General features: G+C 40.8%; 1 protein-coding gene across 7 annotated transcripts in view; it reads right to left on the bottom strand.

The window, feature by feature from the left end:
* The window catches only part of nek10 (NIMA-related kinase 10), a 231,817-nt gene that overhangs the window by 113,111 nt on the left and 97,152 nt on the right, over positions 1 to 21,554 (bottom strand). For all 7 annotated transcript variants that reach the window (XM_069914024.1, XM_069914019.1, XM_069914023.1 and 4 more), the window contains 5 exons: positions 14,811 to 14,913; positions 14,577 to 14,705; positions 14,351 to 14,488; positions 11,359 to 11,404; positions 6,842 to 6,963 (listed from right to left, as the gene is read on the bottom strand). In XM_069914024.1, the coding sequence (XP_069770125.1) occupies positions 6,842 to 6,963; positions 11,359 to 11,404; positions 14,351 to 14,488; positions 14,577 to 14,705; positions 14,811 to 14,913 (538 nt within the window). The remainder of the gene's footprint in view (positions 1 to 6,841; positions 6,964 to 11,358; positions 11,405 to 14,350; positions 14,489 to 14,576; positions 14,706 to 14,810; positions 14,914 to 21,554) is intronic.

Here is a 21,554-nt window from a genome sequence, read left to right on the forward strand (position 1 = left end):
GTCATGAACATGTCATGAAATCCGTTGTTTTTCAGCAACATTTCAGGTTCAAAAATGACTATAAATTGCATTTTTAAACATAAATTAGGGCAAAGAAGTGAAAAAATGAGGTAGTGCCTGTACTTCACTGTCCATTCAGAAATCTAACGGTGGAAGGGAAGAAGCTGTTTTATACCATTGGGTGTTGAATAATGATAAGTTTATTGTCATATACATTGTACAACGTACATGGGTACCAAAATTCTTACTTGCTGCAGCTGATCAGATACTTCATGATGAAAAACTAAAATTGAATACATTACAATAAAGATTAAATTAAAGATAAATAACTCTATCGATCTCCCCTCAGTCTCCTACACTCCAGAGAGCCCAAGTTTGTCCAATAGCTCTCCACAACTCATACCCTCTAAACAAGGCATCATTGTGGTAAACCTTTTTTGGACCCATTCTAAAACCTCCACATCTTTCCTGTAATGAGATGATCAAAATTGCACACAGTATTCTATGAGGATGAACCAAAGTTTTATACAGTTGCAACATGACTTTCTTACTTATTATACTCAATGCAGAAAAGCACATCATGTACCATCTTTACCACCATTTTGTTGCCACTTTCAAAGAGCTCTGGACCTGGACTTGTCGCAGTCGTGTACTTACCTTCATTGGCAGTGGTGCCAGCCACTGCTGATGATGTAAGCGATGCAACATGTGGGAATAATAGCGTACATGCACAGGTGTGTTCAGCGGCAGAGCTAGTATATGGCACTACGTTAACCTTGCCAGCCGAGTTTATGAATCTGAGTCCAAGTACAACGCTCTATGATCTGGCTATATACATTAACAGTCTTTGGGAAAACATGAGATTGCTCTAACCCAGTGGTTCTCACCCTTCTTTCCATTCTCATACCACTTTATGTAATCTCTATGCCATCGATCCTCTGTGATTTGTAAGGGATTGCTTAAGCTACGGTATGTGAGTGGGAAGGGAAGGATGAGAATCACTGCTCTAGACCCAATTGTTACAAAAATATTTTGCTGGAGAAAAATTGTCATTGGCCTATTTCCTTTGGAGTTATGAAACCATGCACACAATGAGTCAATTAGGTACAATTAACAGGAAAGAAAAAATTTGAAAACCACTGTTTTAACCATACTTAATTGACTCGTTATGTGTACAGTTTCAATGATCCCTGGAAAAGACAGGCTGTCCAGGCTGATGTCAGTGATTGGTTAGATTTTAGAGACCAATATTAACCCTTTGGATTTCGGCCATTTTAATCTTTCATAATTTATACTCTGGACTGGGACCAAGGGTAAAACTTTACAGTATGAACACCAGTATAAACCAGTTGCTGGTTGTATTTAAAACCAGTCCAGGAAAACTGGAACTCAGAGCATATGTGCTTGTTGGTAGCCCCACAAAACCAGGTCATGGAATATATGTGCTTGCTGGTAGTCACGGAAAACCGAGACATGGAGTTCAAAAGGTTAAGATGAGGTTTTGGGATACTTGAAAGCACTTGATAAAATAGGCTAAAGTCAGCAAGGTTTCCTTCAAGGGAGATTTTCTCTGACAAATCTGTTGGAATTCGTTATGGAAGTAAGAAGTAGAACAGATAAAGGAGTCAATGGATGCTGTTTACTTGGATTTTCAGAAGACCCTTGACAAGGTCCCACACATGAGGCTGTGTGGTATTACAGGAAAGGTACCAGCATGGATAGAAGATTGGCTGATAGCAAGAGGCAAAGAGTGGGAAGAAAGGATGCCTTTTCTGGTTGGCTGCAGATGACTGGTCATATTCCACGGGGGTTGGTGCTGGTGTTCTTGTTATGTTAATGATCTGGATAACAGAATTGATGGCTCTGTGGCCAAGTTTGATGCTAAGAAATGTGGAAGGTCAAGTATTGCTGCGGAAATAGAGAGTCTTCAAAGGGCCTTGACAGGTTGAGAGAATGGGGAAAGAATTGGCAGATGGAACATGACATAGGGAAGTATATGATCATGCACTTTGCCGGAAGGAATAGATACAAGCCTATTTTCTAAATGAGGAGAGAATTCAAAAATCAGAGGTCCAAAGGGACTTTGTAGTCGCAGTGCAGGATTCCCTAAAGCTTAACTTGCAGGCTGAGTCAATAGAAAGGAAGCAAATGCAATGTTAGTATTCATTTTTGGAGGATGAGAACATAAAAGCAAGGATGTCAGTCCATATTTGGAAATATTGTGAGCAGTTTTGGGCTCTATCTTATTTTTCTATTCCCCAGGTCCTGACTGAATGCAACTTCCTGAGCCTTACATATACCTTCTTATTCTTTTTGATTAAGTTCATGACCTTTCTCATCATTAAAGGTTCTCTTACTTTACCGTCTTTATTCTTCCTTTCCAATGAAGCAATGCCAGATCCGGACTCTAATTAGTTTGTCCTTAAACAAGTGCCACATGTCAGTTTTGGGCTTGTCCAATAACTGCTACTCCCAGTTTGCTCTGCTTAACTGCAATCTAAATCACGTCATAATTTTCCCTCCCCCAATTTAGTACGTTTCTACAAGGCTGAAACTTACTCTTGTCCATAACTATCTTGAAACTTAAGTAAGGGTGATCATTATTCTCCAAAATGCTTTCCCTACAGAATCTCTGATTAACTGGTTGGGCTTATTTGACAATGCAGGGTGTAGTATGACCCCATTCCTGGTTGAACTTGTCTATATGCTACTTCAGGAAACTCTCCTGGGCACCTTTGACAAATTCTGTTCCATCTAAGCCTCGGACACGAAAGACTTCCCAAACAATATTGGAGAAATTAAGTCTCCCACAATGTTGTCTCTGTAACTTTTCAAAATCTCTCTATATATCCATTCCTCCACCTATTGAGAGGCCTATAATATTAGCCTATCAGAGTGATTACACCTTTCTAATGTCTGATCTCTAGCCAAACGACCTCAGTGGATGAGCCCACCATTAGCTCTTTTCTGAGGAGAGCTGTAACATTCAATGTAATAAAACTGTAAGAAGCACTTAAAAGAATTGAAGCATATACTATTTGAGTTATCAAGGCATACACATTATTCGGGTTATCCCAGCTATATGAAGAGAGACTATTGATACTTCTGCCCTCAAGTTTAAAATTCCTATGCAAATACTGAAGTTATGGTTTGATTACTCCAGCATTTTTGTGTTTTTATTTGGTTATCCTTTGTTGATGATTTCCCAATTGTTTTCTAATATTAGGCTTCTCATGTGGTCTTATGATGCAGGATGAAATTGCAGCAGACATCACTTCAACTGGGGAATCTGCACGAGGTTAGACCTAATGCGTAAGCATAAATAATGTTCATTTTAATGGAAAGGATGGCTGCAAGCGACATTAGTCAGCATTCTACACCTGTGAGTTAATTAATTAGGCATTCTTAAATTTCTATAAGAATTTTGAATACTTTAATTATTTTATTTTAATTCATTTATTGTCTCTTGTAGCCGCGTGCTACTCAAAAGAAGACACACATACACATAGTGTAGTCAGGCTAAGATCTGAGTTTTATTTGGGCTCAGGCCCGACTTTTATACCTGCACTGTTCCTCTCGTGCACCCCCCCCCTTGGCTGATGTCACAACATGCATAACAAAAGTGGATTTCCCTTGCATGGGTACTTTCCTGCATAACAATGCCCTTCTGCCCTGTACACTGTCCCTGTCTGCGCTATTTTGGGGTCACTGGCCTTTAAGCTGCCCTTGCCATTCACCCGCTTGTTCACTTGTTGGGGCCAGTGCCGGTGCGCAGGCTGCTGGCCTTTGGTTGCGCTCACCACCCAGAGCGCTGGCTCAATCGGTGCCACGGCAGGCCACCACATGACTCCCTCCCCACTCCAGAACCAATGGTATTGTCCTTGGTGCCTGGAGGCAAAGTCTCTGCAGCCTTCGGTGGCCTGCCTTTTCAGCGTGTTGTGGGTGTCTCGATCAGGCGCGCTGGGTCCAGGAGTTCCAGCTTCAATCTGTGATGAAGACCTCCATCTTGCATCCGACCTCCAGCTGGAATGTGGCCCTGTTGTTGAGGATGACCCAGAGCGGACCCTCGTATGGCCTCTGAAGTGGTGGATGATGTGGACTCCTGCGAATGAAAACATACTCACAGTCCTGCAGGTCTTTGGGTATGTTGGTCCTCGTGTGTCCATGCCTGGAAGGTGGAATCGGGGCCGGTTTGCCAACTCTTTCCCTTAGTCTGTTAAGAAACACTCCAGAGTCGCCCTGCTGTCTGCCTGGGGTTGATACGAATTCTCCTGGGACCTCCAGTGGCACTCCATATACTAGTTCGGCTGAAGAGGTGTTGAGGTCCACCTTGAGTGTCGTTTGGATGCCCAACAGTGTCCATGGTAGCTCGTCTATTCAGTTGAGTCCTTGGAGTCTGGTCAAGAATGTGCTGTTGCACTGTGGTCAGCATGAACACCACAAGAAGAGGCTGTCTCCCAACTGCAGTTGGGCCTTGCGGGTACTGTTGGTCTGAATCTTGCTGTTGTTGGTTGCCCTCAGTGTGGGGCCTGACCGCCTGTTCCTGTTGACCTGTGCTGATGGGGGCAGGATGCTGACCTTTGCTTCTGTGTCCACGAGGAAGTGTCGTCCGGACTGGCGGTCCCAAATGTACAGGAGGCTGTCTTGGTGGCCAGCCGTCTTGGCCATTAGCGATGACTGGCCCCAGTGTTTCCCTGAAATGTGCATGGTGACCTGCACTGGCGGGCTCCGGTGCCCCACCTCTGGTGGTAGAAACACCACTGGTCATCTGGATCACCTCCTCTGGGGCACTGCTGTTCTCTCTGCAGCTCTGCAAAGGTCTGGCTGCGGGGTTTAGTGACAAGCCCCACGGATGTTGAGCGCTCCTCTTCAGTTTCCACAGAATGTCTGCTCGTGCTGAGACTTTCCAGGGGTCGCTGAAATCTGTGTCAGCCAGGAGCAGTTGGATGTCCTCAGGTAGTTGCTCCAGGAATGCCTCCTCAGACATGATATAGGGCTTGTGTTTGCCCAGGAGGATCAGCATCTCATTCATGAAGGCTGACGGGGGCCTGCCCCCTAGCCTGTCTAGGTGGAGCAGAAGTGCCCCACTCTCACGCCATGAGAGCCCGAAGATCTTGATCAGCAAGTCCTTGAAGGCAATGTATGTGCCTTCCGATGGGGGCTCCTGGATGAAGTTGGCCACCTGGCCTGCTGTGTCCTGGTCCAGAGTGCACACCATGTGGTAGTACCGGGTGGATTCTGCTGTGATCTGCTGGATCTGAAACTGTGCCTCAGCCTGGTCAAACCACATGTATGGTTGATTCGTCCAGAAGGTTGTCAGCTTGAGAGCAACCATGTTGACTGGTGCCTGTTTCTCATCACTGGATTTAGATGCCACCTAAACTGTCGAAGCCACCAATTGCAGCCACGCGCTACTCGAAAGAAGACACACAGACGTAGTGTAGTCAGGCTAAGCTCTGAGTTTTATTAGGGCTCAGGCCCGACTTTTATACCTGCACTGCTCCCACCGTGGTCCCCCTTGGCTGACATCACAATATGCATAACAAAAGTGGGTTTCCCCTGCATGGGTAACTTCCTGCATAACAATGCCCTTCTTCCCTATATGCTGTCCCTGTCCATTGGCTGCGCAGCAAGGCTAGCGCCATTTTGGGGTCACTGGCCTTTAAGCTGCCCTTGTCATTCACCTGCCAGTTCGCTTGTTGGAGCCAGTGCCACTGCGCAGGCTGCTGGCCTTTGGTTGCACTCGCCGCTCAGAGCGCCGACTCGAGTGTGTGTGTCTCACAGAAGAAATACAGACAGTGCCAGATTCAAACCCACTGTCATGGACACTGGTAATGGTAATGTACCAACTGTGCCACCTTCAAAGCTGTACTTAGTACTCAAAGCTGCTTTCATCTTTACAGTAAGAGTATGCTTGTTTGGTAGTTTTGGTGAGCACTTATTTTCTACTTTTAGGAAATTCCCTGAGTTAAATGAACATGGGGAGAGATTTTGATGGCTTAAATTGCAATACAAAATCTGACAGCAGCAATTTGATATCCAGAGGCCAGCATATTTCTCTTTCCACTGATGCTGCACGAACTTCTTCCAGAATCTTCAGTTTTTGACCTTCCTCAAGGAAGTGAATTGATTTTGAGACACAAAAGGAGCAGGAATGTAGCATTACAATAGAGGATCAGGCATAATTTTTTTTGAATGGCAGAGCATGTCCTGTTGCTGGGGAAAATTATTTCTCTCCAGCTATGCATCAAACTCCAGAAGCACCCTATGAAGCATCCTTACGTCTGTGGTATAGTATTCCTGTTGCTTCCAAAACCAAACATTATAAGTTGTGTTAGAGTGGCAATTTAAATACTACAGCAGAGATATTGTCATGCAGATCACCATGCCTGTTGCCTTGCAAATTTCATCCAATGTGATGTGGAAAAACTGTCTTGCTATATTATAATTCTATCATCTATCTGCTGCTCATCAAACCCATCACTCTCCCTTCTACCCAAAAAAACATTTTTCAGTCAGCTTTATGTGTATTTAAGTTTAGTGCCTATGATATAGTATTTTAAGTCTGAGGTTAAATCACCAGCTCCATATTTGATGACATATGAATTTGACTGATTTGCAGAAACGTAAACCTCGTACCGTCATTATCTCTAGCAGTCAGTACTGAAAATATTTGCATAAATCTAAACTGAATTAGAAATAGAAAACCACCAAAGATAAATTTTCAAAAGAATACATTCAATTGAAAATGCAAATTCGTCACATTAGATTAACAAATGAGTTGTGTCTCAGGAAGTTTCCAACATCTTTACAATTTGAGAAGACCATTATATGTTCTTACTTGTATGAATATATTCCATATTCGTTCTTCTGTAAACTCTTGGTGTTTTTCCTTGAGGGCATTAAAGTGCTCACCTAGGGGTGCACCTTCAATCAATTCCATAACAATGTACAATCTGTCATCTACAAAAAAGATAAGTGTATATTCATCAAAAAAGGATTCCGCTATGCATATTTACCCCACATTCACATTCTAGAAATTTCTTTTAATTTTTGTATCAAATATTTATGCCTGGTTCTGGTGAGAACATAGGCAAAAGATTGAAGATAAAAGAAACATAAATGACCCCATGTAGGATTGTCATGTCTCTGGTAAATTATCTGATATGTAGTACCCTCCATACTGTTTGGGACAAAGTTTTTTTCCTTTATTTGCTCCTATGCTACACAGTTTAAAATTTGATTAATGGGGGGGGGGGTTCCTTTTTACCTTTTTTGGTTTTTTTTCCTTTCGAGATATTTTGACCAAATGGGTTTGATTGAGAATGTTACCCACAATTTATACCTGTATCATTTGAGAAGTACAAATTATGTCTTTTCTTATATTTCAGCCCATGTAATATATGTGTATGCTTTTTTTTTAATTAAACTCAATAAAGATATTTTAAATAGACATTTGTAATCAAGCAATTCACAAATAATTAAAGTGCACATTCCAGATTTTATAATGTTATTTGTAGACATTTTGGTTTGACCATGTAGAAATTGCAACATTTTTAATACATAGCCTCCTCATTTCAGGGCACCATAATGTTAGCCACAGAAACAAGATAGCCAGATTACAGTTTGCCAAGAAGTATTTAAAAGAGTCTGCAGAATTCTGTTTGAAGGTCTTATGGACAGATGAGAACAAGATGAACTTCTATTAAAGTGATGGAAGAGCAAAGGCCCAAGATCCAAAGCACCTTTGCATCTTGCAGTGTAACCTTTGTACTTCTGTTCATGAAGTCTTCTGCAGACAGTAGTCACTGATACATCCATGCCTGCATCCTGAAGAATGTTTCTGATCTGTCAGACAGGTGTTTAGGAATTTTTCATCAACAGTGGAGGTCTTTCTGGCCTACCACTCCCTTTGTTATTACTGAGCTCATCTTCATAATGCTGATCCATACAGTTGATTTTGGTAATCCTAAGGTTTGGGTGATGTCTCTAACTTTTTTATTCTTGTTTTTCAGCCTCATAAAAGCTTCTTTGACTTTTATGGTCACAATTCTGATCTTCAGGTTGAAAAATGGCAACTAGACTCCAAAGGTGATTAAAAGCAACCCAAGCTCTTTTGTACCTGCTTTTATACCTGCACCAATGAAGCAATTAAATATACCTGAATATTCATAGACATCTATAAAGCTAAATGTCCTGAGCATTATGGTGCCCTGAAATGAGGGCATTATACATAAAAAGTGATGTAATGTCTACATGATAAAACCAAAATTTATACAAATAACCTTGCATATAATCTGGAATGTGCATTTCAATCACATGTAAATTATTTGATTACATATTTAAAACTGTGGAGCTGTAGAGCTCGTCGAAAGAATCAAAGACTTGTTGATCCAAACCAACGCTTTTATTAGCAAAAGACAGGAGCTCATCACAGGTGGCCAACCAGTCCGGAATGATCCGACCTGGCTAGGGACATAACCCTTTAAGGCCCAGACAGTAGGCGTGGCTAAGCTCTCAGCCAATCGCTGTAAGCACAGTCTAGATACTGTAACTATATACACTATATACATTGGTGATAGATCTGTACTATCACATTCACCCCTTCTTGGAGAACTGACCCTGGAAAAAAAAACCAAAAAAACGAGGGAGAGAATGAAAGAAAGGGGTATGTTAAGGACTGTAGCAGTCAGGAGGTCTGACCATCCGGCGTGACTGCCGTGGTGCCGGGATTGGGGTCGCTGGAGTGGCGTCGCCAGTGGGCTCGTCGGGTGCGACCGCTCCTTCGCTCAATTCCCCAGTCGTGTTGTCGTCAGGGTGACCCGGGTCGTTGGGGTGCCGTTGGTCCTTCTGTTGCGGCACGGGGCCTGGGGAATAAAGAGTTGGGGAAGGTTGGGTTGAGGGGTTTGCTGGGTCTACCGTGTCCTGAGCTAGGTCCCGCACCGAAACAGTGTCCTCCCGCCCGTCTGGGAACTCAACGTAGGTGTAATGCGGGTTCGCGTGGAGTAGAGTCACTTGGTCGACCAAGGGGTTGTTCTTTGAGTGCCGGACGTGGCGTCGCAAAAGGATGGGTGAGCCATGCCAGTACAGTGGTTCCTGATTCGGATTTCCTCAGGAAAAGGAACATCCTTTCGTGGGGGGTGGCATTTGTTGCGGTACTTAGGAGGGAGCGGATGGAGTGTAAGGCACTAGTGAGAACCTCCTGCCAGTGAGAGGTGGGGAGACCTTTAGACCAGAGAGCCAGTGTAACCGCTCTCCATATGGTGGCATTCTCCCTCTCGACCTGGCCGTTACTGCGTGGGTGGCTGTGACGGCGGCAGCAGCAGCGATTGGCACAGTCGGGACCGAGGCCGGGTCAAGTGTTCCACACGGGGGAGAGAGGTGGGCCAACACCATAGTTGCCGGGGTGGGCTGCCCCTTCCGGGTTCGGCGTCTCCGTGACATCAGGCATTGCCGTGCAGGGGAGCCCTTGCTCTCATTGGACGAGAGCTCTGGGGAAGAAGAGTTTGAATGGGATAGTGGCGGTTGGGCTTCACACGAGGCATTGTGTTTGCCGGCGGCCATTTTAGACCTACAGACTGCAGCAAAGTGGCCGTTTTTAAGGCACTTCTGGCACCTGGCTTTTCTTGCTGGGCACTGGGTCCTGCTGTGCTTGACCCTCCCACAGAAATAACATTTTGGGTTCGCAGGGGGCAGTGTAGCAGCAGCCGACAGGCCGTCAGTATCTCGGGGGGTGGTAGGGTAGAAGGGCACTCTACTCACATCAGAACGTGGGGTCCAGTCCCTAGAGAACTCGTTTGACTTTAAGGCTGCATCCTCCATTGTGACTGCAATCCGGGCCACGTCCTCTAGTTTTTCTACCCCTTGCTCGAGCAAGCGCAGCCTCACTTCGTTCGATTGGAGCCCGGCCACATAGGCATCCCGGACGAGGTCGCTAGTGATCTCGGCAGCAGTTTTGTCTACACAGTTATAGTCCTTGCCCAACGCCTTTAATACTTGTAAATATGCCCTGCTGGACTCGCCAGGCTGTTGCTTCCTCGACGCAAGCGCGAGCCGGGCATGAACTCTGTTCACCGGTTGATCATACAGTTCTTTCAGTACCTTTATGGCTGCGGTGTAAGTGGTCTCATCCTGGATGTTCTTATAGACTTGCAAGGACACTATAGACAACAATGCTGTTAGACCCTGGTTATCCTCCTCTACCCGAATGAATCTCAGGAAGTTTTCAAAGTTCAGCAGCCAGAACTTAAAGGCTTTGAAGGCTGTAGCTGACTGTGGGTCGATATCAAGTTTTTCTGGCCGAATTAAACGCTCCATCCCTTTCAAAAAATATTGTTTTTTCTTTTTGCTAATAAAATTGTAGAGCTCGTCGAAAGAATCAAAGACTTGTTGATCCAAACCAACGCTTTTATTAGCAAAAGACAGGAGCTCTTCACAGGTGGCCGACCAGTCCGGAATGATCCGACCTGGCTAGGGACACAACCCTTTAAGGCTCAGACAGTAGGCGTGGCTAAGCTCTCAGCCAATCGCTGTAAGCACAATCTAGATACTGTAACTATATACACTATATATATTGGTGATAGATCTGTACTATCACAGGAGCACAGTGCCAAATAAAGGAAAAAAAGTGCCCTTGTCCAAACATATTGGAAGACACTGACGCAGAAATACAGGACATCCAATAAATCATGGCAATACATCTGAGTTTTAAGAAAATGTGTCATGTAGTCTAACCTAACACTTGTCATATGGTGTTATATCCATGCATATTCTCTCCCTTCTGATGAAGAATTAAGCATGCAAATTTTAGTCAATATTCTTTTTTGCTTGATTTTTAACTATTTTAATGCTGGTGTGCAAATCTACCTCCTGATTTTTATTTCATCTGAAGGATCCCACAAATGTTCTTATATTGTAATAGAGCTGCTTTGTTAAAATGCAAAAATTGACACACCACCAAATAATATTTTTTTTGCAGATTCACCAATCTTCAGTGAAAATTATTTCAGTTATTTTAAAATATTCCAAAAATATTAATGTCTATCATTTACAATATGTATGTTCTGCAGCCATTTTATTCAAATAAATGGGAAGCACTGTTTAATATAACATAAGAAATAGAAGCATGATTGTGCAGTATCTTCAGCATCACTTTCCTGCATTTAGTTTGTCCATTTCAGTGTGAATTCTCTTTAGAAATGTAAACTATGCGAAAGAAAATTTACATGTAATTACAGATTTATATGCAAATTGGTTGTAATTAAATATATATTGCTCAAATACATTATCACAATTATAAATATGCAATGTCTCTAAGTATATTCTATTTCCACTTTTTAAGTGCAAAATTATACTTACTTTCAACAAAAGTCTTGTAATATCTTACTACATTTGGATGATGGAGCTGCAAATAAAGAAATGTAGTATGACAGGAAATTATTCCATTTTCTAATTAGTTCTATAAATTATTTTTTCAGTTATTTTAAAATATTCCAAAAATATTAATGTCTATCATTTACAATATGAATGTTCTGCGGCCATTTTATTCAAATAAATGGGAAGCACTGTTTGTTATAACAAAAGAAATAGAAGCATGATTGTGCAGCATCTTCAGCATCACTTTCCTGCATTTAGTTTATCCACTTCAGTGTGAATTTTCTTAGGTCTCTTATCTTTATGGAGTGTGATTATCTCAGGTTTCTTTTCACACTCCATTTTCTCCCATGAAACTCTAAAGCTTGTGCTCTTAGTATTTTAAGACTCTCAAGTCATGAAGTAAACAATTGGCACAGTTGGTGTAGCAATTAGCGCCATGCCTTTACAGCACCCACAATCAGGACCAGAGTTCGAATCTCACACTGTCTGAAAGGAGTTTGTACATTCTTCCATGTCTGCGTGGGTTTTCCCCGGCGTCTCTGGTTTCCTCTCATTGTTTGAAATGTACTGGGAGTGTAGATTAATTGGATGTAAATTGGACAGCAAAAATTCATAGGCCAAAATGTCCTATTACCATGCTGATGTCTAAGTTTAAATGAAAAATTAAAATTATGAATTTCAATTCTCGCTCTCAATTTGTGAAACTTTTAAACTTTTATTCCAAGATACCTTGCTCAATCAGAAGTCCTGTTATGTGTCTCTAGTCTTAATTGCATCTCTGCCTGGATTGCTGGCACCCAATGGACAAAGAGGATTTTAGGAATATTTTAAGATTGATCTTGTTGAGAGTTAGGAATTACTTGCTTCCTCTAATCATAAACTCAAGTTGAATACCAAGTCTCCTTTCTGTGGTGAAATAATGTGCTTTTGTGATCAGAAACATGACCCCTATATTTGTGTTGTTGATGATTCTAAAATGCCCATACAGCAAATCCCATTGGGCTTTAATCTTGTTTGCAAACTTCTTGGAGGGAGCAAATGAGATATTAAAATAATTTTTTAAAATGTAGATGGTAGAATTCTGAAATAAAAACAAAAATGCTGGAAAACTCAGGTTAGGCAGCATCTGTACAATGAGAAACAGTTAAAATATCAGTTCAAAGACCATTCACTGGAACTGAGGAGAGAAAGCAAGTTAGTCAAAGTAGTGAAGAAGATGAGGAGGAGAGAAAGGATAGAATATAGGGAATGCTGTAGGGTAAAATAATGAAGGTGTTAAATTGACAAATTCCTTTGTGATAATGAGTTTATTGTTATACACACGTACAATGTACATACGCACCAAAATTCTTGCTACAGCCAAATTTATACTTTTTGTGGAAAAAAACAATTGTATTAATTAAATTACCCCTGTACAGAAAGAGATAATAAATATAAAAGACATTAAATATTCACAGTTAAAGTTTGTGCAAGAAACTTTAACACAGTTAAAGTTAGTGCAAATAAGTCTTTTCATGGTCCTGGACTAGTTTACAGTTAAGATAGTAAGGGGATCTTCAAGAGCCAGATAGCCTTCAGAGAAAAAAAAAAGTTCTTGAAACAAGATACACCCAGATGAAAAAATTAAGTATTGTTTCTCAAGCTTGCTTGGCTTTGAACCTTGTTGTTTCAGTACAGGATGTGACGGACAGAGAAGTAGGATGGTGAATTAAAATGCTCAGGTTCACTCTTACAGTCTGAGCATTTGTTCCTCTATTGTGGAGGAGGCCACATTATTAACACTGCAAGTGAATCAGTACCTTAGGACTGAGTTTCTAAATAACGGAAAGGGAAGAGGTGAAATGGCAGATATCACAACTCCTGCTGTTGCATAGAAAGTACTATATGACAGGAGAAGCAGGTTGGTTGTAAAGTGGACCTGGAATCATGAAGGGAACAATCCCTCTAAAAGTGAGGGGAAGGAACTTGCACTGGATTAACCTAATGCACATGCAGAAAGACTATTCATTTTAATAGAGAGGAGAGCTGCATGAAACATTGGCCGGTATTCTAAACCTGTGAATTCATTAATTGGGTATTTTTAAATTTTTTAATGAAATTCGAGTACTTGAATTATTTCAATTTTAATTCATTTATTGTCTTTCAAATTTAACAACCCAACATGCATTTTGTGGGCCATCTGAAACTCATTTGTGAAAGCAAGACACTCATGGGTGAATGTAATAAATATATTTTTAAATGATACAGCATGATGGAAGCTCATTCTGGCCTTTGAAACTGTGCCACTCAATTCCACCCAATAATCTACCAACTCTGTACGTTTTGGAAGGTGGGAGAAAAGTGGAGGCCTGGGGAATGCCCACACAGATCACACTGCCAAATGGAGGCCACTGGCACTATAATAGTGTTGAGCTAATCCTGCCAACCTCAAAGCTGTACTCACCACTCAAAGCAGAAATGATGGCGGCACGGTTTGCACAACACTATTACAGGTCAATGGTAGAATCCTGCTAATCTCAGCAGAAATTGTGAAAGATGGTTTGTTGAATGGGAAGGCCGGGAGAATAGAAGGTGAGGACACAGAAACTCTATTCCTTCTCTCTTCAGGAGAAGAGGTGATGGCAGAGATATAGTCAAGGATTCTTCCATAATGGTATAGGTTTAATCAGTTGTTATTAATGTCTCACAAAATCTACAGCTGATAAATCTGGCCTTTGTCAACATTATCCACATCACATTAAAAAAAATTGTTTAATAACTTGAAACAAAATTTCCTTTCACTTATGTACTTACCTGTTGCAACTTCACTCATCTCGCTTGAAACTTAAGCATAATTCTATTAAAATCTACAATAAGATTTACTTATTAAATGCAGTTCATTGAAAATAATCACTGCTAATGCACTTCAATACACTTCATACACAAATAAAGGAGCTTTAAAAAAAAAATTAAGCATAGAACGAAGTGAACATACCTGTTCTCTAATTATTGTTAACTCAGACACAATTATTTGTACACTACTGTCACGGTCTTTTTTGTCCTTTCCGAATGCTGGATTGTGCAAATTAACTTCTTTCATCGCCAGCAGGTTCTGCCCACTGTATTTCCGAACCTGTAAATTCAAGAAAGAACTAAAACATAAATTACATGCTTTTGTTGCAGAAAACAAATAAAACAAGACAATAAAAGAAATAGCTTACCTTAAAAACATTCCCAAATGCTCCACTTCCAAGGTAGTCTAAAATGGCATAATTACCAATAAATTTTGTTGGAGCTTTATTTTGATTAATTCCTTCAATATTTTCAGCGATTTGTTTCAATTCATTGACCTAGATACAAAATTGTAATTCAATGTACATATCTTTGTGGAGCCTTGAGCAAAATCCAAGTGGAATTCAGGAACTATCCAAATGTAATTAGAATTCCTCACTTACAGGTAGAGAGTTCAGCTTATTTACTAGGCTTTCATATGCACGTATATCACGAGCATAATGTCCAACATCAATGAACATCTCAAATACCTTTGAAGGAAATAACCTGCATTGAAAAGAGCATCACATTAATGGTGGTCTTGAGAACTAAATCAGATAAAGCAAAAGATTCAGTTCGACCGAACTGGTTGGGGGGTGGGAGAAATCGCCATATTTCTCAGTGGTTAAATGTTTGGTCAGCCATTTAAATCACTATATTAGCTTCTATTTTATCAGAGATCCAAATAAGGAAGCTTGGGAGACAAGGTTTTGTAAAAGTTGATCCACATTGAATGGAATTGTATTATTTGCTTAATTGTCAAAATTTCTTAAATCTTGAAACAAATATAAAAACACCATGAAGTAGCTTAAATAGCTCAGATATTTTCATTACCCTTTCATCCATGGCACATAGCAAATGAAGTGACATTGGAAATAACAAAAATGCAGTTAGAACCATAGAACATGATAGGACATAAACAGGCCCTTCGGTCCTTCTATTCTCTGCTGAGCAATTATTCTTCCTGGTCCACTGACCTGCACCCAGACAATATCTCTTCATACCCCTTCTATTCATATACCTGTTCAATTTTTTCTTAAATGCCATTATTGAGCCTGCATTTATCAATTCAGTTGATGGCTCATTCCACTCTCTGAATGAATACAAGGAGAATCATAGAACAAAATGGGACTAGAGTATTCAGGTACCTATCATTCACTGGGTCAAAACCTACCTCTTAAATTTCCTTTAAACTTCCCCCCTCTCGCTCCCAAATTATTGCAAGGGGATATGATTTAGAGGCTATTATAGAAACGCAGCTGCAGGGTGAAGAAGATTGGGAATTAAATATCCAGGGATATTAGGTAATATGAAAGGACAATAAGGAGGAAAGGGAGGTGGGGTAGCACTCTTAGTTAAAGATGAGGTCATGGCAACATATAGAAATCCATCTGGGTAGAGATTAGGAATAGTAAATGGATAAAAAATGTGTGAGTTGTCCATAGACCATTGAATAACAAAGGCAATAAACCAAGAAATATTGGATATGTGTAGGTTGGACAGCAGTTATTGTGGGGGACTTTAACATGCACATAGAGTGGGTGAATCAGGTAGATCAAGGTGGCCTTGAGGAGGACTTCACAGAATGCATCCATGATAGCTTTCTTGAACAATATGTTACTGAATCTATAAGGGATCTGCTCCTGTGCAATGAGACAGTTAAATTAGTGTTCTTAGAAAGAATGATCACAGTATGACTGAGCTTCTCATACAAATGGAGGGTGCAATAGTTCAGTCTAAAGTCAGTGTATTGTGCCCAAACAAAGGAAACTACAAGGGGATGAGGGAGAGTTGGCCAGGATAGACAGGGAACACAGGCTACATGGAGAGATGGTTGAGGAACAATGGAAAACTTGAAAAGATATTTTTCACAGTGCTCAACAAAAGTATATTCCAGTTAAAAGCAAGGAAAGTAAGGGTGGGGACAGCCAGCCTTGGATAACTAAGGAAATAAAGGAAGGCATCAAACAAAAAGCTTGTACATACAAAGTCATTAAGAACAGTGGGAAACGAGTGATTGGGAAATCTTTAAAAAGTTACAAAGAACTACAAAGCTAACAATAAAAAGAGGGAAGGTAAATTATGAAAAATGATAAGCACAAAATATAAAAATGGACTATAAGTTTTTAAAATTATATAAAGCAGAAAAGGGTGGTTAAAGTGAAGAATGGTTTCTTGGAGGTTGAGAAGGGGGAATTAGCATTGGGTAATGAGGAAATGGCTGAGGCTTTGAATGACTATTTTGTGTTGGACTTCACAGTAGAGGACACAACTACCATGCCAAAGACAGATGTTATGGATGTGATGGGAAGGGAGGACATGGATGCAATAGCTATCATTAAAGAGGTCGTGCTGAGCAAATTTGAAGGCCAAAAGATACACAACTTCCCTGTTCTTGACCGAATGCATTCCAGGGTACTGAATGAAATGGCAGATGTTATAGTAGAGGTTTTGGTGATAATTTACCAAAATTCTCCAGTCTGGGCAGGTCCCAGCTGATTGGAAGTCAGTGAATGTCACACCACTATTCAAAAATGGATGTAGGCAAAAGGAAGGAAACTATAGGTCAGTTACTTTAACATCTGTAGTTGTGAAAATGCTTGAAACCATCATTAAAGAAGAAATAGCGAGGCATCTCAAGTGAAATAGATCCATCAGGGAGATGCAGCATGGATTCAGGAAAGACAGGTCCTGCATGACAAACTTACTAGAGTTCTTTGAGGATATAGAGAGCTTGATAGATAGCGGGATGCAGACGAACATTTGATAAGGTGCCGCATAAAAGACTTATACATAAGGATGCATAGAGTTGAGGGTGATGTATGAGCATGGATAGAGGTCTGGTTAACTAATAAAAAGCAGAGAGTTGGGATACATGGGGTGTTTTTCTGGTGGGCAATCAGAGATAAGTGGGGCACCGCAGGGGTCGGTACTCAGCCGCAACTGTTCACAATATGTATAAATGATCTGGAAAAGGGGATAGCGTGTAGTGTATCTAAGTTTGCTGATGACACTAAATTGAATGGAAAAGCAATTTGTGCAGAGGATTCGGAGAGCATGCAGAGATATGCATGCAGTTCTGGTCTCCTTACTTGAGGAAGGATGTACTTGCAGAAGAGTTTTACCAGGTTGATTCTAGTGATAATGGGAGTTAGTCTATGAGGAGAGATTGAATTGTTTGGGAATGTACTCATTGGAACTTAGTAAAATGAGAGGGGATCTTATAGAAACGTGTAAAATTTAAAAGGCAGAGAAAAGTCGTCATTTTTATTTGACATTGATACCATGCTCACATGGTAAAGATGAGATAGTGCTTCTCCAGGACCATGGAACTTATTTACATAAATATAAGTTAAAATGGAAGTTCAACACATTTAAAATATTAAGACCTGTATATTAACATTCTACGGTACCCAATCCCCAAATGTTCTAGGAATTCAGGAGTCTGAAGGCTTGGGGGTTAAAGCTCTTTCGCAATTTGGTCATAAGGGCCCGAGTGCTGCAGTATCTCCTACCAGATTGCAGAAGAGGGAACAGTATATTTGATGGGTGTGTGGAGTCCTTCACAATGTTTATTGCCTTTTGCCTGCACTGAGTGTTGAAGATGTCCTTCATGGTAGGAAGAGAACCCCCAATGATCTTTTACATTGATGTCACTATCCTCCGAGGTGGTACATCTTCCAAACCAGGTGGTGATGCAGTTGCACAGGATCCTCTCAATATATCCTCTGTGGAATGTAGTGAGGATGGACAGTGGCAGATGAACTTTCCTCAGCCTTCACAGGAAGTAGAAGTGCTGCTGGGCTTTGTTGGCTATGGAGCTTGTGGTAAGGATGAAGTCCTGTGGTTGGTGATGTCCTTGGATGCCCTTACACGTGTCCTTGCTGACCAGGAAGTAACTGTGAATGTGCTGGGCATACTTCCCTGATGGCCTTGGAAAGCTTGGTTCTTACAATAGCTAGGGCTACTTTGTCATCTGTTCTGAAGGCAATGTCTCGGTTCCTGAACAGCACGTGCACCTGCACTGTCATCCACGGCTTCTGAATAGAGCGAATTATAGTGACGTTGTCTGAACACTTATTGATGTAGCTTGTCACTGGTGAAGAATACTCCTCCAGATTGATGCCGATTTCCACTTCCTTCAACATGTTCCAGTCAGTGCCCTCAAAACAGTCTTAAAGTGCATTTGGGCCCCCTGAAGGCCAGGTTTTAACCTGTTTTCAGGCTGGTCTGGAGCATCTGATGAGCGGTCTGTATGCTGGGATCAGCATTACAGAGATGAGATATAGGTAGGTAAGTTGTTTCCCTTGGTAGGGGAGACTAGAACCTGGGGACATAGCCTCAAGATTCAAGGTAGTCGTTTTAAGATGGAGGTGAGGAGGAATTGCTTTTCCTAGAGAGTGGTTAATTTATGGAATTTGCTGCCCATTGAAACAGTGGAGGCAACCTCAGTAAAGATACTTAAGATTGGATAGATTTTTTACAAAGTAAGGGAATTAAGGGATATAAGGAAAAGGCAGGTACATGGAGATGAGCTCATTATCAGATCAGGGCAGAGAAGGCCAGATGGCCTACTCCTGCTCCTATTTCTGATGGTTTTTTAAAAATAATTTTAGTTATTAAAAAATCACTTAACAAACATATCACGAACTTAATCCAAATACATGTGGTATTTTATATATAAAAAAGGAAAACAAAAAAATACAAAGAAAGAAAAACCTCCTCTAAATCCCCCCACCCTCACCCGCTATAAACTAAAAAAGTAGGAGAAAAGGGACAACAAAACCACCACATGAGCACTTCACTTTCCAATACTTTTAAACATTATATTCATAGAGAAAGGGAATGTTCAAGATTAATTTAAATTTTTAATACCAACAGTTTGTAACTATGGGCTCCATATTTCATAAAAAGTATGATATTTATCTCTTAAATTGTAAGTAATTTTCTCAAGTGGAATACAACTCTGAACTTCAGCATGCAATCTGTCCATCCCAAATCAATATCCAACTTCCAAGTTACAGCAATACATTTTCTAGCTTTTGCCAAAGCAATTTGAACACATTTTACTTGCTACATATTCAATTTTAATTCAGGTTTAATTCCTCTTAACATCTCCAAATAAAAATAACATTGGATCCTGTGGGATTCTTACTCCAGTTATTTGTTCTAATAATTTACCCAAATCAAGCCAAAAAGATATTTCTGATGTTCTTATATTCATTTTCACCTGAAACCTACTCTTTCCAGCATCTGAAGTTTTCACTGAGAAAAAGACAAAGAACTGTCTCCCCTCACATCTATAATTTTATAAACTTCAATCAGGTCAGCTCTCTTCTACCGACTCTCTGGATAAAACAATCCAAATTTGTTGAACCTCTCCTTCTAAGTCAGACAATCCAAGCAAGTCAAAAGACTTGTAGTGAACTACTTCAACGGTGACAGATTATGTTGTGTTTGTAATGTATATAGATATGTTTTTGGGAGATAAATTGGGGCAGGTTTTTTTAGTGTAGGTCACATACTAACGCTTCAAAACAGATCTCATTTAAAATACTGGAGCTCTGCTCGAGCCAGACAGGGGGGCTCCTCGAGGCCTTTGCAAAAACTTTGGGGAGTGTCCAAGAGACTTCATTAATGGATTGTTGTTTTGAAAAGCAACAGATAAAAGAGATCAGAGTAGTAGTTCGGTGCCACAGGCTGTCTGGAGTGCAGCTTGCTGTTCTAAGAAGTTCATGTGGTTCTGCAAGCAGAGAGAGTCAAACAGACTTTTTCTGAGAGAGAGAGAGAGAGAGAGAGAGAGATCAGTTCTGCAGTGCTATAGTCAGCAGCAGCAGCAGCTGGGACTGGAACAGGACAAGCTGGAAAGCTTGTGGAAAAACCCCATTTGGAAGATGGGTTGTGAGTGCTTAGTTCAGCCTGGTCAATGCCCTTGTGATTCATGCAAGAGGAGAGGACTGGCTGCCTAATGTTTCACTTGAAATAAGAGAAACAAAAATGAACACTGTGGTGACCTGAAAGAAAGTGGTTATTGTTATGAGTCCAGAGGACCCCAAAACCCAGCAGCAATAGATATGCACCATGACAAAGGGTTACTTAAACAAAAGTTGCTTTTAATTATCTTTGAACATGAAAATAGAATCAAATTTTAACTTATCTCTATTGACTCATTTAACTTACTTAACTCCCTTCTAATTCTAAGCGGACGTGTGTATGTAAGTTCAGCAAAATTCTTTGGTTCACAGTCCAATCTTACTGGTTGCAGGCAATTAATGCAGTTAACATTAATGAAGTTCACCAGGCTTTGGTGGTTAACAAGTAAATGGTTACCACTCAGGAGGGCTCTTGTTGGTTCTCAGAAAGAGAGTTTTTCTTGTTCCAGGACATCCACAATCAGTCACTTTTAAAATCAGCCACTTCAGTGTCTTGCTGATGAAACTTGCCCCCTTTAGGCTTCTCCAGATGATAACCTCTTTCTTTTAGGTCACCACAGTGTTCCTTTCTGTTTCTCCTATTTCAAGGGAATCACAGGCACCCAGTCCTCTCCTTTGACCAGGCAGTCTTAAAAAGCTTGCCAACTTGTCCCTCTGGAACCGATGTCTGTGTCTTTCCTACCTCTCTCTCTCCCTCCAATTATGAGAGCAAAGCCTGCTTTTTTTTCTGCTCTCTATCTGCAAAGATCACATGACCCTCCAGATAGTAAATGCTATTTTCCAGATAAGACTGCTACTACCTGTTGTTACAACAGTCCATCACGAATCTGAGCACTCTTGCAAAAGCTCCTGCAAATATTTTGTGTTTTAAAGTGTTTGTATGTGACCTGCTCCAACAAACCCTTCCCAATTTATCTCCCAAACACCTCTACATACTCTGTCACATTATCATCTAGAAAACCCTGATGAGGCAAGTTTCTTTAGCAAGACACTGATTAAAAGGGATCAGTTTGTGTCCAGGAAAAACAAATCTCTCTCTGAAAACCATTTACCTTTCAAAGCCTGGTGAACTTTATACATGTTAAATTCTGTGCACAGTATAAGAATTGCTGCAACCAGTAAACTTAGAGGAATGAGAAGTGAGATTGGACTGTGAATCAAAGAACTTTTCTAAACTTACACACACATTAAATGCACGTGCACTTAGAATTAGGA

Source organism: Narcine bancroftii, chromosome 1, assembly GCF_036971445.1.
Source record: "Narcine bancroftii isolate sNarBan1 chromosome 1, sNarBan1.hap1, whole genome shotgun sequence".
Lineage (NCBI taxonomy): Eukaryota > Metazoa > Chordata > Chondrichthyes > Torpediniformes > Narcinidae > Narcine > Narcine bancroftii.